The sequence below is a fragment of the Piliocolobus tephrosceles genome, chromosome 17 (assembly GCF_002776525.5).
Source record: "Piliocolobus tephrosceles isolate RC106 chromosome 17, ASM277652v3, whole genome shotgun sequence".
NCBI lineage: Eukaryota > Metazoa > Chordata > Mammalia > Primates > Cercopithecidae > Piliocolobus > Piliocolobus tephrosceles.
Window position 1 is genome coordinate 15,680,741 of NC_045450.1, and position 15,210 is coordinate 15,695,950.

General features: G+C 49.2%; 1 protein-coding gene across 2 annotated transcripts in view; it reads left to right on the top strand.

The window, feature by feature from the left end:
• Window positions 1-15,210, top strand: part of LOC111524528 (multidrug resistance-associated protein 1) — a 100,826-nt gene that overhangs the window by 51,517 nt on the left and 34,099 nt on the right. For both annotated transcript variants that reach the window (XR_003306710.2, XM_026447085.1), the window contains exons 11-12: window positions 10,037-10,127; window positions 12,770-12,902. Coding sequence is in view for 1 of the 2 variants with exons in the window: in XM_026447085.1 (XP_026302870.1) it covers window positions 10,037-10,127; window positions 12,770-12,902 (224 nt within the window). In the remaining variant the exon portion in view is untranslated. The remainder of the gene's footprint in view (window positions 1-10,036; window positions 10,128-12,769; window positions 12,903-15,210) is intronic.

Below are 15,210 nucleotides of genomic sequence, written 5' to 3' on the forward strand. Positions count from 1 at the left end.
TCCTGACCCTTGTGAATACTGCTGTCATGAGCCCTGGTGATTTTAAAGGAAAAGTTGTTGGCCAGGCGTGGTGGCTTGTGCCTATAATCCCAGCACTTTGGGAGGCCAAGGCGGATGGATCACTTGAGGTCAGGAGTTCAAGATCAGTCTGGCCAACATGGTAAAACCTCATCTCTACTAAAAATACAAAAATTAGCTGGAGTGGTGGTGCACAACTGAGTCCCGGCTATTCGGGAGGCTGAGGTCGGGGAACGGCTTGAGCCTGGGTGTTGGAGGCTGCTGTGAGCCAAGATCATGCCACTGCACTCCATCGGGCCTAGGTGACAGAGCAAAACGGTGGCTCAAAAAAAAAGTTGGATTTTTGTTTCTTGCCAGTGTGTGATAGCTGACGTTCCCTTCAGCTTTTAAATTCTCTGATTAGATTGAATTTCTGCGTGTTCATTCCCTTGTGGTTGGGAAGTTGTGTCTTGAGTCTAGCCTGTTTCTTCTTGCTGCAGAATCCCCCTTCATCTTATCTCTTAGCCGGAGCAATGGGTTGTGGCAACTTCTTGGTGACTTTTTCACTGACCTGCTTGGCAGGCTACTTTTAGGTGAAAATACCTTTTGTGCTTTCTAATTGAAAATGTGCGTCTGTAGTCCCAGCTACTTGGGAGGCTGAGGCAGGAGAATGGCCTAAACCCAGGAGGCGGAGCTTGCAGTGAGCTGAGATCCAGCCACTGCACTCCAGCCCGGGCGACAGAGCAAGACTCCGTCTCAAAAAAAAAAAAAAAAAAGAAAGAAAAAAAAAAAAAAAAGAAAATGTGTGGGTTTAGCTGAATCTTTTGCCCAATGTGAGATCTCTCTCTCTACCCTTCCATCCAGGTGAGCAAAAAATGTCCTTAAACTCTGTTGGCCCCTAAACTCTGTTGGCCCCAGATAGTTTCCGGCCCCCACTTCCTTTCCCAGCTGCTAGAGTATCCAAGCGGTGTATACAGAACACAGGAGGCTGCCAGTTGCTTTATGATTTTTTGTGCACGTCAGCACTTAATTTGGCGAAGCAAATGCCGCCCACCACCCTGGCGCCTCGTTTGACCTCATTTCCCCAGTTTGACCTCCCCACCTCCTACCTTTGAGGATACACAGAAGTCCTTGGCAGTGGGTCTTACATCAAACCGGGGCACCCCCCTCCCCCACCACCCACCCTTTTCCATTGCTCCGGAGGGGCCCTGGCTGTACAGTCATCAGGCAGCCTTAGCCAACTTGAAGTGCCAGTGACCTTGGGTTTGTTTAAACCACATTTTTGGCTCTTCCTAAAGGGGAACTTCTTTCCTTGTTGGGTTAGTCGGCTCTTTTTTTAGAACACCCAGTCTGAAGTGGGGGTGAGTGTTGGTATTTGGTTTGGGAGGGTCCTTGAGCGGGGATGGACAGGACCGAGGCTTGTGACTGGGGCGATACCGACCTCTCTGCCGGGATACTCAGTTACTGTTTTCTAAGATAGATCTTTTTTACTGTTTCTCTCTCGCTCGCTTCTTTTTTTTTTTTTTTTTGTAACTTTTTAATGGCATTCCTTTTATTACTTATTTATTCCCATGCCATAAGCTTTTATTTCTTCCATTTCTTCTGAGATATATTTTTCTTCCGTGCAGCCTCCCCTTCCAGTTTAGGAACAATTTGTTCCCTTTCAGGCAGCATCATCTGGATGTGGCAGGGTGAGCTCACGCATGGGTTAATCCAGCCGACGCTGAGCTCTGTAGGTCCGGCGGCGCATCTTAGGTGCTTTGTTCAGTTGGATATGCTGAAAGACCAGAGAATCTGCATCTCAACCCTTAAGTTCAGCGTGACTGTATTTTCAAGCATGTGCAGCAAACATTCAGCACTCTTTTTGGGCCACCGATCTTGTGGCCATCCCCACTCCTTGGCCTGGGCACACCTGCCACCTCCACCATTGTAACGTCAAAATGGTACACGTTCTATAAAGTGGCATCTTTTTGATATTTCATGGCTTTTTGTATATGCATGTCCTTGATAGCCTGGGCAGTTTCAGGAGTTTTTTTTTTTTTTGAGACAGAGTCTCACTCTGTTACTCAGGCTGGAGTGCAGTGGCATGATCTTGGCTCACTGCAACCTCTGCCTCCCGGGTTCAAGAAATTCTTGTGCCTCAGCTTCTGGAGTAGCTGGAATTACAGGCATATGCCACCATGCCCAGTTAATTTTTGTGTTTTTACTAGAGACAGGGTTTCACCATGTTGACCAGGCTGGTCTCCAACTCCTGGCCTCAAGGGATCCTCCTGCCTCAGCCTCCCAAAATGTTGGGATTACAGGCATGAGCCACCATGTCTAGTCTCACAAGTGTTCTTAAAGTGAACACGAAGATTTGAACCTCTTAATTTGCATGGTTCTGTGGGGTTTTCTGGATTGAGTAAATAGTGAACCATTTTCACAGATTACCTCAAGCCACTTAAGAGAAAAAAATTTTAAGGGATTTAAAAAAACCACTCATTAACCTTCATACCTGGAAGATAAAACTCATCTTTATGACTTTGATTTCTTTCTTAGGAACCTAATACCTAGAGCAGTGGTTTTCCATGGGGGGCAGATTGCCCCCACCATGCCCCCAACCCTGAGGACAGTTGGCAGTGTTTAGAGACATGTTTGGATGTCACAATTGTAGTGAGGTTTGCCCCTGGCAGGCAACCAGGGTAGAGGCCAGCAATGTCACTAAACATCCTGCGACACTCAAGACTAATTCCCCCTTACCCTGCCCCCCATGACAGAGAATCCCCTGGTCAGGACATCCAAAGCACCAAGAGCAAGAAGCCCTGTATGGTCCGACTTCACACTGCTGACTTCTTCCCTTGTCCTCTTGGGAGAAGGACCTTTATTCCAACAATGTGGCCATTTTTCTCTTTTACAAATTTTTATTTATTTATTTATTTATTTATTTATTTATTTATTTATTTATTTAGTGGAAATGGGATATCACTCTGTTGCCAAGGCTGGTCTCGAACTCCTGGGCTCAAGCGATCCTCCCACCTGGACCTCCCAAAATGCTGGAACTATAAGCGTGAGTCACAGCACCTGGCATGTGGCCATTTTTCAACACCTTGCTTGAACCATCTGTTAACCTCATGGCAAATATTTTTCCCTCTTAAGTATTTACTGAGTTTTTGTTAATGATTATAAAAGCAACGTGTGCTCATCATAGACATTTGTAAACTACCGAAGAGTACAAAGAATCAGGAAAAAGCCGGTCATGGTGGCTCATATCTTTAATGCCAGGACTTTGGGAGACCGGCGTAGGTGGATCACCTGAGGTCCGGAGTTCGAGACCAGCCTGGCCAGCATGATGAAACCCCATCTCTACTAAAAATACAAAAAGGTCGGGAGGCTGAGGCAGGAGGGTGGCGTGAACCCAAGGGGCGGAGCTTGCAGTGACCCGAGATCACGTCACTGCACTCCAGACTGGGTGACTTCGTCTCAAAAAAAAACAACAACAACAAAATATTATCTGAGCATGGTGGCGGGCGCCTATAATCCCGGCTACTCGGGAGGCTGAGTCAGGAGAATCGCTTGAACCCGGGAGGCAGAAGTTACAGTGAGCCAAGATTGTGCCACTGCACTCTAGCCTGGGTAACAGAGCGAGACTCTGTCCCCCAAAAAAAAAAAAAAAAGTCCCAAAAAAGAACATCCTTCCGCCCTCACCACCCAGAAAGGGAGCTGCTGTTAGCTGTGGCATCTTTTTCACCTGTCCTTCCTTCCTAGGCCTTTTCCCTTGACAAGACTGAGAGCATATCATCAGGTTTTCTCATCTCCTGCCACCTTTGATTTCTTAACCATGGGCCGTAGGCACCTCTCCAAGTTACAGAAATTGGTTGTCAGCACAGAGCAGCTGCCGAGAGAGTTCATCGTACAGACCCCACATTCCTTCTGGCTGTCCTCAGAGGCCGGATTTCTTCCTCTTTTGAGGATGAAGAGCTTTCTGTGCCGAGGCTAGGGGAGGAGGTTGGTGAGGCAGTCAGTGAATGCCGTTTTTGGTCAAAAATGAGGCGTTGACTGTAAAGCTGTGAGTCAAATTCTTCCCTCCAGGGAGGCTGGCCTGCTGGACCTCGCCCAAGCAGAGTTCCAGAACCTTCTTGAGTAAAGGCAGTGTTGGTAGAATAAACAGTGAGAAGGCTGGCAGCGGAATACACAGACTCAAGGCAGCACTTAACGTGGGTCAAGGGTAGAAACAGCACCTGGCTTGACAGCATCCGAAAACCAATACCTGGTAGTTGCACGAACTCAGTGACAGTCATTGAATTACAAGTTTCCTGTGTTTGCTTTTTTTAAAAAAAAAAAAAGAGAAATAATTCTTACTACTTTGTAACATTCTCCACCCTGGCCACCAGCCTTCATTTCCCTCTTCTTCCCTGCTTTGATTTCTTTGTGGCACTTATTGCTGCGTGGAGTAAATTATGGATCTACTTGTTCGTTTATTGTTGATCTCTTCCTTTGGAATTTAAGATCTGAGGGTTTTGTTTTGTTTTGTTTGGGGAGTCTTAGGCTCTGTCGCCCAGGGTGGAGTATAGTGGCGTGATCTCGGCTCACTGCAACCTCCACTTCCCGGGTTCAAGTGATTCTCCTGCCTCAGCCTCCCAAGTAGCTGGGATTGCAGATGCACACCACTACGCCCGGCTAATTTTTGTATTTTTAGTAGAGACGGCTTTTTGCCATGTTGGCCAGGCTGGTCTCGAACTCCGAACCTCAGGTGATCCAACCGCCTTAGCCTCCCAAAGCCCTGGGATTACAGGCATGAGCCATCGCACCTGGCTGCTCTGAGGGGTTTTTGGTTGTCTCTCCATCCCCAGGACTAAGAAAAGAGCCTGACACATAGTTAGACACTCAATATAGGTGTTAAATAATTGAGTGGATGAATCGCACCCTGGCTATTCAAGGCACATCCTGCATAAGCAATGGGTAGGCTGGAGTGCTTTGGATGTTTACACAGCAGCATAAATACCTCAGACTAGGAGAAAATAGGAGTGGACCCCTCTCAGGTCTGCTTTAGAAACCAGCTTTCTCAGTCCTGCCTGTAAGAGGGGCCCCTCTGGCAATGGGAAGTCAGCTCTGCTTCTTGAGTTGTCCATACAATTGTCAGTCTGTCCATCTGTCTGCCGGGTGTGTACAGAGTGCCTGCTGTGTGCCACAAGGCCACCTGGTACGTGAGCCTCTGTGTGGAATGGTGCCCCCCACCTTGAGTTGTGCAGTGTGCATCCTGTGTAACTGCACTTGGCCACCTGCTGTGCCAGGTGCTGGTAATACAGCAATGGATAAGACCCACTTCATGCCCTTGAGAGCTCACAGTCTGATGGGAGAGACAAACACCAAACAATTAAGAGTATCTCACAGTGCTAAATGCAGTGATGGAGGGGTGCTTGAGGGCCTGGGAAATCCCGGAGGAGAAGCCCCCATCGCAGCCTGGGAGGGTCCAGGGTGATATCTGGGCTAAGTCACCTGCTCTTCTCCTCCTCTTGGGTACATGTGCGTCTGGCTGTGTATGAGGCCAGCCCCTCTCATAAGCAATGTCTATCCTCAAAGGGGTTGGAGCTGATGCCCATGCCACCTCCCAGTGTCATTGCCTGGCCTGCCTACTCTTAATACTTTCTTTCCCTCTCCTGTTGTAAAAACAGGTGTGAAGACTGAAGGTTGGTCTGCATTATTTGTGTAGCTCTATTTATGGTTAAACACAGTTATGACTTTGGCCAGGCATGGTGGCTCATGCCTGTATTCCTAGGACTTTGGGAGGCCAAGGCGGGTATATCAGTGAGGTCAAGAGTTTGAGACCAGCCTGGCCAACATGGCAAAGTCCCGTCTCTACTAAAAATACAAAAATTAGCCAGATGTGGTGGCAGGCGCCTGTATCCCAGCTGCTTGGGAGGCTGAGGCTACAGAACTGCTTGAACCTGGGCAGCAGAGGTTGCAGTGAGCCGAGATCACGCCACTTCGTTCCAGCCTGGGCTAAAGAGTGAAACTCCGTCTCAAACAAACAAAAACCCAACACAGTTATGACTTTGGAGAAAGGGGTTGGTCTTCGGCAGTGTGCTCGTCCCAGATCCACCCAGCACGTGTGGGATGGGGAAACTGAGGCACAAATGGAGCAGACCCGTCAGCCATTCTTGCCCCTCCCCCTTTAGAAAAGACAGCTCCTTCACTTCTTTACTTAGTTAGGGGCTTAGGGTGGGAGTTTTGCTTTGCTTCTTAACAATATCTTGGGTCTTCTGAATTCCCAGGCAGCAAAGTGGTGGACGAGGAGGAAGCAGGTCAGTACTGCCTGGGTTAGAGTTGGCTCTGCTCATCGAATGAGGCCAGAGACGGGCCGAGACCATTGCTGCATGTCTGCAGAGGTGCCTCGGATGTCTGGGTTTTCAACCCCCCTGGTTGTTCATTGGTTCATTGAGCACACATTTACTGGGTACTTGGTACTTACTGTGTGTCTGGCTTTGAGGCTGGCACTGGGGGATACGACCTGAGTCCCCAGATCCCTTTATTGTCACTGGTGACCTTGGCTAAGCTTTACTGTGTCATGCGTCACGTTACCATGGCCAGCACGCCTCGAGGGGACCGTGCTTATGAAGTGCCTGGCACACAGTGGATAGACAATAAATGGCAACAGTTTGATTGTGAGCTGCCACCCATGCATCCTGGGGCACAGTCAAGACACACATGGGCCCAGACGATGCAGCGTGATCAGCGCCTGTTGGGGAACTGCAGCAGGTGGTGGTGGAGGGCCCTGAGGAGGGGTGTCACCTAGTGGAATTCCAGTGGCCAGAGTGGACCCATCCCTCCTGCCTTCGGCAGTGTGTGACTGAGGGTCCCAGCCAAGGGCTTTTTTTAAAAAGCAACAGAAGCTGAATCTGGCCACCTTAAACAAAAAGGGTGTTTCCTGGAAGGATACCGGGTAACTCATGAATCAAAGGCGGAACCGAGCCAGTAGAACTCAGGAAATGGGGACTCCGGGACCAGACAGACTCTTTTAGGACGGATGAACTGTCTTTGGTCCTTGTAGACCACTGACGACGGTTCAAGTCCTGGGAAAGGGGCTTTCATGGGGCAATCTCGGACGGTGTCCACCTTGGCTAAGGGAATCTGAGGCACCCTGATTGACAGGCCCACCAAGGCTGTAGGAAGAGGGAGAGCTGATTCCTTCAAAAGGCCAACAAGGGCCCAGGAGCAGTGGCTCACACCTGTGATCCCAGCAATCTGGAAGGCCAAGGTGGATGGATCACCTGAGGTCAGGAGTTCGAGACCAGCCTGGCCAACATAGTGAAACCCCCGTCTCTACTAGAAATACAGAAGAATTAGCCAGGCACAGTGGTACATGCCTGTAATCTTAGCTTCCTGGGAGACTGAGGTGGTAGGATCAATTGAACCCAAGAGGCAGAGTTTGCAGTGAGCCAAGATTGCACCCCTGCACTCCAGCCTGGGCGACAGAGAAGACCTTGTCTCAAGACAAGAAAAAGAAGACAAAGGCGGACAGGATAGTGGACTAACCGATGTACAGATTCCTCCTCTTAGGTGTTCGGTCCTCCCCCATGCAAAGTGGAATTTGCCAGCTGCCCAGTTCAACCTGTGGGCTAATTGGTGGGTTGAGAGGGTGAGACAGCCTTAGCAGGCCACTGCAACCTTAGCGAAGCGAAGCTTAGCGAACCTGCCTGCAGAAGCTCACAGCTGACCCTGGTGGCTACACTCAGTGAGGAACAGGAGAAGTGAAGGCTGAGACTTACAGGAGGGCGGCCTGAGGCCGCTGGTAGGAGGAGGGGGCTCTCTGCGGCATGCAACCTCCGGATGGAGGTCCCTAGGAGTGTTCTGGAACATTCTCATTCCTGCACAGAGAAAGATGGTTAAGGGCATGGCCGGTTCCCAGTGTTACACATGTGTGTGAGAACTGGCCGCATGGGAAGTCCTGCTTGGTGTCACTCTTCCTTCCTGGGTGATGTGGCTATTTGTGCTTTGTTTGTTTGTTTTCTTAATTTAGTGTTGAGTTAGTTTAGACAAAACAAAACAGATGCTGACATTAAAGGGAATGTTTAAAGCAGAGGTTCTCAGTTCCTGGCTATGCCTGTAGTTCTCTGGAGAACGTGTTTAAGGGATTGCCATCACTGAACACTTGCCGTGCCAGGCCTTGCGTGCGATCTCGTTTCATCCCCTCGCGAATGAGGGTTGGGTCTGCTGCTGTTCGTGTTGTGCAGATGTGGAAGATGAGGCTCAGAGAGGTTTATCATTTCCCCAGGGCGCACAGCCAGGAAATGAGAGAGCACTTCCCACACATCACAGTTGACGGAGCGTGCTCTAATTCAGAGTCACCGCAGGGACCAGGCTAGACACAAGGGCACCTGCTCATTTTTTAATTTTATTTTTTTTTTCTTTTATGAATGTTTCTTAGATTTCTTTTTTTATTTTTATTTTATTTTTTATTTTTGAGACAGAGTCTTGCTTTGTCACCCAGGCTGGAGTGCAGTGGCACGATCTGAGCTCACTGCAACCTCTGCCTCCTGGGTTCAAGCAATTCTAGTGCCTCAGCCTCCCAAGTAGCTGGGATTTCAGGTGCGCACCACCACGCCCAGCTAATTTTTGTATTTTTAGAATAGAGATGGGGTTTTTCCATATTGACTAGGCTGGTCTCAAACTCCTGGCCTCAAGTGATCTGCCTGCCTCGGCCTCGAAAGTGCTGGGATTACAGGTGTGAGCCACCGCGCCTGACCGCCACCTGCTCATTTTATAAAGCCCCCTGTGACTCATTCACAGCCAAGACTGAGAACCCCTGGCACGGAGCGCCTCCCTGAGTCCAGGAATGATCTGCAGCCCCCTCTTCCCTTCCAGGCGTGTCTGTGTCTCCAGGTGTGGCCGTTTCTGCAAGACTTTGCATTTTTTAGGTCTGCTTTTATTTGTGTCACCTGAATATGTTCCCAGGGTCACCCTAGCATGTTCCCAGGGTCACCCTGACCGTGCTGCTGGCTGCATATTTATCCCTTTTGTATCTTCTGTCCTGGTTCCTCTCCCACCTCTTCTGGGTCAGCCCTTTCATGCCTTACATTGTGCTGCTTTCTCTCCTGGCACCAAAGAATGAGGCAGTCAGTGCAGAGTGGGGGCAGTAGTCATCATCATCACTGAGTTATTGTGAACCGGGAAAGAGCTATGATCTGTTTTGACATGGCACGATGCCCGAGCACACTTGATAAATGTTGACTGTCGTTGTCATTGTTGATGTTCCGGTGATTATTATTGATGCCAAGTGGATTCTTCCTGGGATCAGGGCAGATATCCAGCTGCCGTGTTCCTTGCTGTCCTTATCAGTGTCCTTCCTAAGTCTGCAACCAAGGCATCTGCCAGGGCTGGGGTCTCATCTGAAGACTCAACCAGGGAAGGGTCCACTTTGAAGCTCACCTGGTTGTTGACAGAACTCAGTTCCCCAGTTGTTCAAATGTTGAAATACTTTCTTATTACTGTGAAGACAGCCACTGCCCCAGGTACCTTTTACCCTGAACTCTTGGGACCTCTCTGTGGTCTGGGAACTGAAGGGTTAACTCCTGGCAGTACAGGGGTCTCTGGGCCTCTGCCTGTTGGCTGATGCCCTTGTCAAATTGGTTATCTATTTTGAGTATCACCTCTTCTTGCAGTGCTTGGGAATCAGGGGGCTATGCCCTTTCTCTCATGTGGTTCCTTGCATCCTGGTCCTAGGAATTGAGTTTAACACAGCAGAGCTACTGTTTTCTGGGCTGCGTTTTACCCATTGCTGCTGTCACAGGATGCTGGCTCAGGCCCAGGTCCCTCAGTGGATGGAGCCCTCTGCACAGTTGCAAAGCACTGTCCCTGCCCCAAGGGACTGAACTCCAGCTACCACCTGCCCCACAACCAGACAGCCTGTCTGTGGCCTCTGCAGAGCAGGTCTCCTATTTCCGATCGTCCTGGCGGCCAAGTGCTCTGCTGTCTCCTCCCTGTACTGGCTGGTTTTTCTTGCCCTTGGTTTTAGCATCTGGCTTATTAACCCCACTTGTCCCCTTTGTCTCTCTTCTGCCAGGGGTCACGGGCATCAGTGGTCCAGGGAAGGAAGCAAAGCAAACGGAGAATGGCATGCTGGTGACAGACAGTGCAGGGAAGCAATTGCAGAGGTAAGAGCGGGGAGGGCGGCCCCGACCCAAGGACCCTGGCCTGTCAGCGGGAGGACAAGTGGAGGGACAAAAGAAAGGCCTTGGCCCCCTGGGGTCCTGGAAGGCCTGGTCTTTCTGCCTCCCCTCCCAAATCCTCCAAAGACCTTGCTTTTCAGAGCACAGAGGCCCAAAGAAGGAATGTGGCACTCTTCTTGCCAGGTGGCACGCCTCACACAGGCCTCTTGATTTAACCATCTGTCCACACTTCTGACACTCATGTTCCCTTCATGGTGTGGGTCTTTGCTCAGATCCTTTGGTGGGGCCTGGAAGGTTCAGGCTTTATGAAGCAGCATTCGATTTAAAACTGTCTCAAGGCCAGGTATGGTGGCTCATGCTTGTAATCTCAGCATTTTGGGAGGTTGAGGCAGAAGGATCGCTTGAGGCCAGGAGTTTGAGACCACACTGGGCAACACAGCAAGACCCCATCTCTACAAAAAAGGAAGTATGCTTGTGTTTGATTATAGAGGGTTTCCTTAGATCCTCGGGGATTTGTACCGTATGCAGTATGTTAACCATACTAGTTTTTAAAAATTGGCTAAGTTGGCCAGGCATGGTGGCTTACGCCTATAATCCCAGCACTTTGGGAGGCTGAGGTGGACAGATCACCTGAGGACAGGAGTCCAGGACCAGCTTGGCCAACATGGTGAAACCCTGTCTCTACTAAAGATAAAAAAATTAGCCATGCGTGGTGGTGCATGCCTGTAATCCCAGCTACTCGGGAGGCTGAGGCATGAGAATCACTTGAACCCAGAAGGTGGAGGTTGCAGTGAGCCGAGATCGCACCATGGCACTGCAGCCTGGGTGACAGAGCGAGACTCTGTCTCAAAAAACGAAAACAAACAAAAAACCCCAGAAAACAGCAAAACAACAGCAACAACAAAAATTGACAAAGTCAGAAACTAAACATACCTGACCCCAGAGATTTGAGAAAGGATTGCGGACCTGCAGTTGCTGTAGGGGTCAGGAGAGAGCAAAGGTGATGCGGCCTCGCACTGTGCCTGGAACAGACAAACACTTGGTAGATGTCACTTTTGCCATTGTTATCATCTTACACAGCCTAAATTCTAGTGGGAGGCTCCAGACAGTGCATGAGTGTAGAAGGATATAAGATTTTCCGTCCAAGGTGTGTGACTTGTGAAGTACTACGTCATGAAGCAGGAAGCCCCAGGTGCCCATCTGAATTCTAGATTCCAGAGTTGGTTCTGATTCTTCCCTCTGCTCCCTGAAAACTCACTCTTGCTTTTGGATTTGATGGCCGCTTCCTCCTCACTTGGCCTTAACCAGAGACCGTTGCACAGATTTCATGTGTACGGAAAGGTTACCCACCCCCAGACCCTAGTTCAAAGAGGGGAGGTGCTGGAGGTTTATTCAGCCTTCAGGAAGTATTTTCAGGGAACACAGTTCTGGGGGTGCAAGGATGACTCACATGGGGCTCCTGACCTCAGGTAGCTTGTAATCTTGTGCAGGAGATAAGTAGGTAGAGCAAAGTATAGAAATTACCACGGCAATGAGCCACAGCTGTGTTTTGCATGGCCTCCATAATTTCTTTCTTTCTTTCTTTTTTTTGACATGGAGTCTCCCTCTGTCACCCAAGCTAGAGTACAGCGTGCACTGGCGCAGTCTCAGCCACTGAACACTAAACTGGGGGCAGTGCAATCTGTGATCATTTCTGGGGGTCTGCATAAAGCTGATGACCACTGATGTGCAAAAAGTGCTATTTTTTTTTTTTTTAAATTTGAGACAAGTTCTTACTCTGTCACTGAGGCTGGAGTGCAGTGGTGCAATCATGGCTCACTGCAACTTCTGTCTCTGGGATTCAAGCGATTCTCCTGCCTCAGTGTCCTGAGTAGCTGGGACTACAGGCACGCGCCACCATGCCCGGCTAATTTTTGTATTTTTAGTAGAGACGGGGTTTCACCACATTGGCCAGGCTAGTCTTCAACTCCTGGCCTCAAGTGATCCGCCCGCCTTGGCTTCCCAAAGTGCAGGGATTACAGGTGTAAGCCACTGCTCCTGGCCGAATAGTACTTTGTGAGTAACACGCTTCCGTGAAGGAGCAGCCAGGGCAAGTTCCCACCCCAACCCCTGCCACATTTATAAAACTAGAAAATTGAACTCGCTGGGTACTTTGCTCTCTGTTTTTCATCATGTGTTACATTTTGAATCTTTTTCATGTTTGAAAAATGATCTATGATGCGCCCTGTTTTATCTTTTATTGGCGGTTTTTTTGTTTTTTTTTTTTTTTGAGATCAATTAGAATTGATCTCAAAAAAAAAGAAAAAAAGGCAAGCACACACTTTTTGCATATCAGTGGTCATGGGCTTTTTGCAGCCTCCCAGAGATCATCACAGATTGTGTTTGCCACAGGTCTCATTCCTGCCTGAGATACTGCCTTTCTCTGGGGACCTGGAACCCCGGGGAACGACATGGTGGGGTTTGGTGCACATGTGCATGTGTTCATATATATGTTTACATGTGTGCATGTGGAAACACTCCGTCTGTTATGCCATGGTTCAGACCCACAATAGCAGCCCCAGCAGGGAGCCCTCCAACCCTGCCCGAGGCATCTGTGCAGTTGACACCCCTGTGCTTTGCTTCTCCAGACAGCTCAGCAGCTCCTCCTATAGCGGGGACATCAGCAGGCAACACAACAGCACCGCGGAACTGCAGAAAGATGGGGCCAAGAAGGAGGAGACGTGGAAGCTGATGGAGGCTGACAAGGCACAGACAGGGCAGGTGAGATTCGCTCCTTAAATGATGATGGTGGCTGGAGTTTACAGAGCGCCCGCTGTGCACTGGCACTGTGCAGAGTGCCTTGTCTGTGTGCACTCACGTGTCCATCACAACACACCTCTGAAGGTACTGTTACAGCACCAGAAACTGAGGCCGGAGAGGCTAAGTGACTGACCCAAGGTCACCGCTGGTCAGCGGCAGAACTGGGATTTGAACCCTGGCAGACTCCAGGGTTGGTACTTGTAGTCTCTGCTCTACTGACTGCCTGAGCAGCTCAGGGAGTCTCATTAGCTAGGGGGAAGCTGGATGCTTTAAATCAGGGCTTCCTGCAATGTGGGGTTCAGTTGTGCATGAGATGGTTTCCGGTTGTGCACAGACACATTAAATGACAGATGAATATTTGTTTCGTTTCTTTTTTTTTTTCTTTTTCTTTTTCTTTTTTTTGAGACAGAGTCTCACTCTGTCGCCATGGCTGGAGTGCAGTGGTGCGATCTCGGCTCACTACAACCTCCACCTCCTGGGTTCAAGCAATTTTCCTGCCTCAGCCTCCTGAGTAGCTGGGATTACAAACACTCGCGACCTCGCTCGCCCAGCTGATTTTTGTGTTTTTATAGAGATAGGGTTTCACCGTGTTGGTCCGGCCGGCCTTGAACTCCTGACCTCAGGTGATCCACCCACCTTGGCCTCCCCAAGTGCTGGGATTAGAGGTGTGAGCACTGCGCCCTGCTTATTTTTCATTTCTCATTTGGTCCTAATGATTACGTCCCTGAGAAAGTCTCAGTTGGGTCCTACCCTGCCTTCAGTACCTAACAACCAGTAGCCTCTCTTTGTAACAAGGAGACTGGGTTTTGAGCTCCTGTTGTATTGTTTTTAAAGATCGTCTATTTTGGGCAAATGTTAATAATTCTCCATTTGTGGTGGTGCCCCAAAGTTTATTTTTAAAAATAAATGTGGTTATGTTTAAAAAAAAAAAACAACAAAAAACAGGGAATTGAATTTTTAAAGTAGGTAAAAAATAAGCACACAGGTAAAGAAAAACAGAAAAACCCATGAAAGGTGGTAGTGGGGGAGTGAGATTGGGGCACCTTTTCTTAGATCCGCCCAGATGTTTCCAGAACTTCCCAGGACTGTCTGTTCCTGGCTTCTTGTCATCACAGTCAGGACCATAACAAGGGGCAGAGGTGACTGTGGTGTCCTCTCCTGCCTTACCCTTAGTGACCTTCCAGGAAGCCAGAGAAATTACCCCAAATCACAGGACATGGGAAGGAAGGGCCAGAGAGGCCAGGCCCATTTAATCCTCACTTAACTCCGATTTTATATTCAGGGAACACCAAAGCCAGGGGGCCTGTAACTTGTCAAAGTTGGACCAAGAGCGGAGCCAGGCACAACACGCTCATCATTTCTTTGTTTTTTTTTTTTTTTATTTGAGACTCTGGAGTGCCATGGCGCAATCTGAGCTCACTGCAACCTCCGCCTCCCGGGTTCAAGTGATTCTCCTGCCTCAGCCTCCCTAGTAACTGGGACTACAGGCATGCGCCACCATGCCCAGCTAATTTTTGTATTTTTGGTAGAGATGGGGTTTCACTATGTTGGCCAGGCTGGTCTCAAACTTCTGACCTCATGATCCACGTGCCTCAGCCTCCCAAAATGCTGGTGCTGGGATTACAGGCGTGAGCCACTGTACCTGGCCTTTTTTTTTGTTTTTTTAATTTGTTTTCTTTTTTTTTTCTGAGACAGGGTCTGACTCTGTCACCCAGGATGGAGTGCAGTGGCACAATCATGGCTCACCGCAGCCTCCACCTCCCAGATTGAAGTGATTCTCCCACCTCAGCCTCCCGAGTAGCTGGGACTACATGTGTACACCACCATGCTTGACTAATTGTCTTTATTTTTTGTAGAGATGAGGTTTCACCCTGTTGCCCAGGCTGGTCTTGAACTCCTGGGGCTCAAGTGACTTGCCTGCTTCCCAAAGTACTGGGATTACAGATGTGAGCCACCACACCTGGCCACACACTTGTCATCTGTGACCCCCGAGCCCACCACATTCCACTGCTCGTGAGGAAGAGGTTCCCGAACGCTGCAGGCTAATCTCAGGGATGGCAGCAGCTTGGCTGCATATGATGAGTGGTGAAGTAAACACATTCTTAATTATCACCTGTCTCCTCACCCACATATTTCATTTTCCAGAATGGAAACTTGAAAACTCAAAAGGAAGCAATCAGTTAGACACCAGACCTGTTATCTTTCATCTGTTACCTTTCAGCTAGACCGTAGGGTCAGATGATTTTTGTTGGTTTTTTCTGGTGGGGGG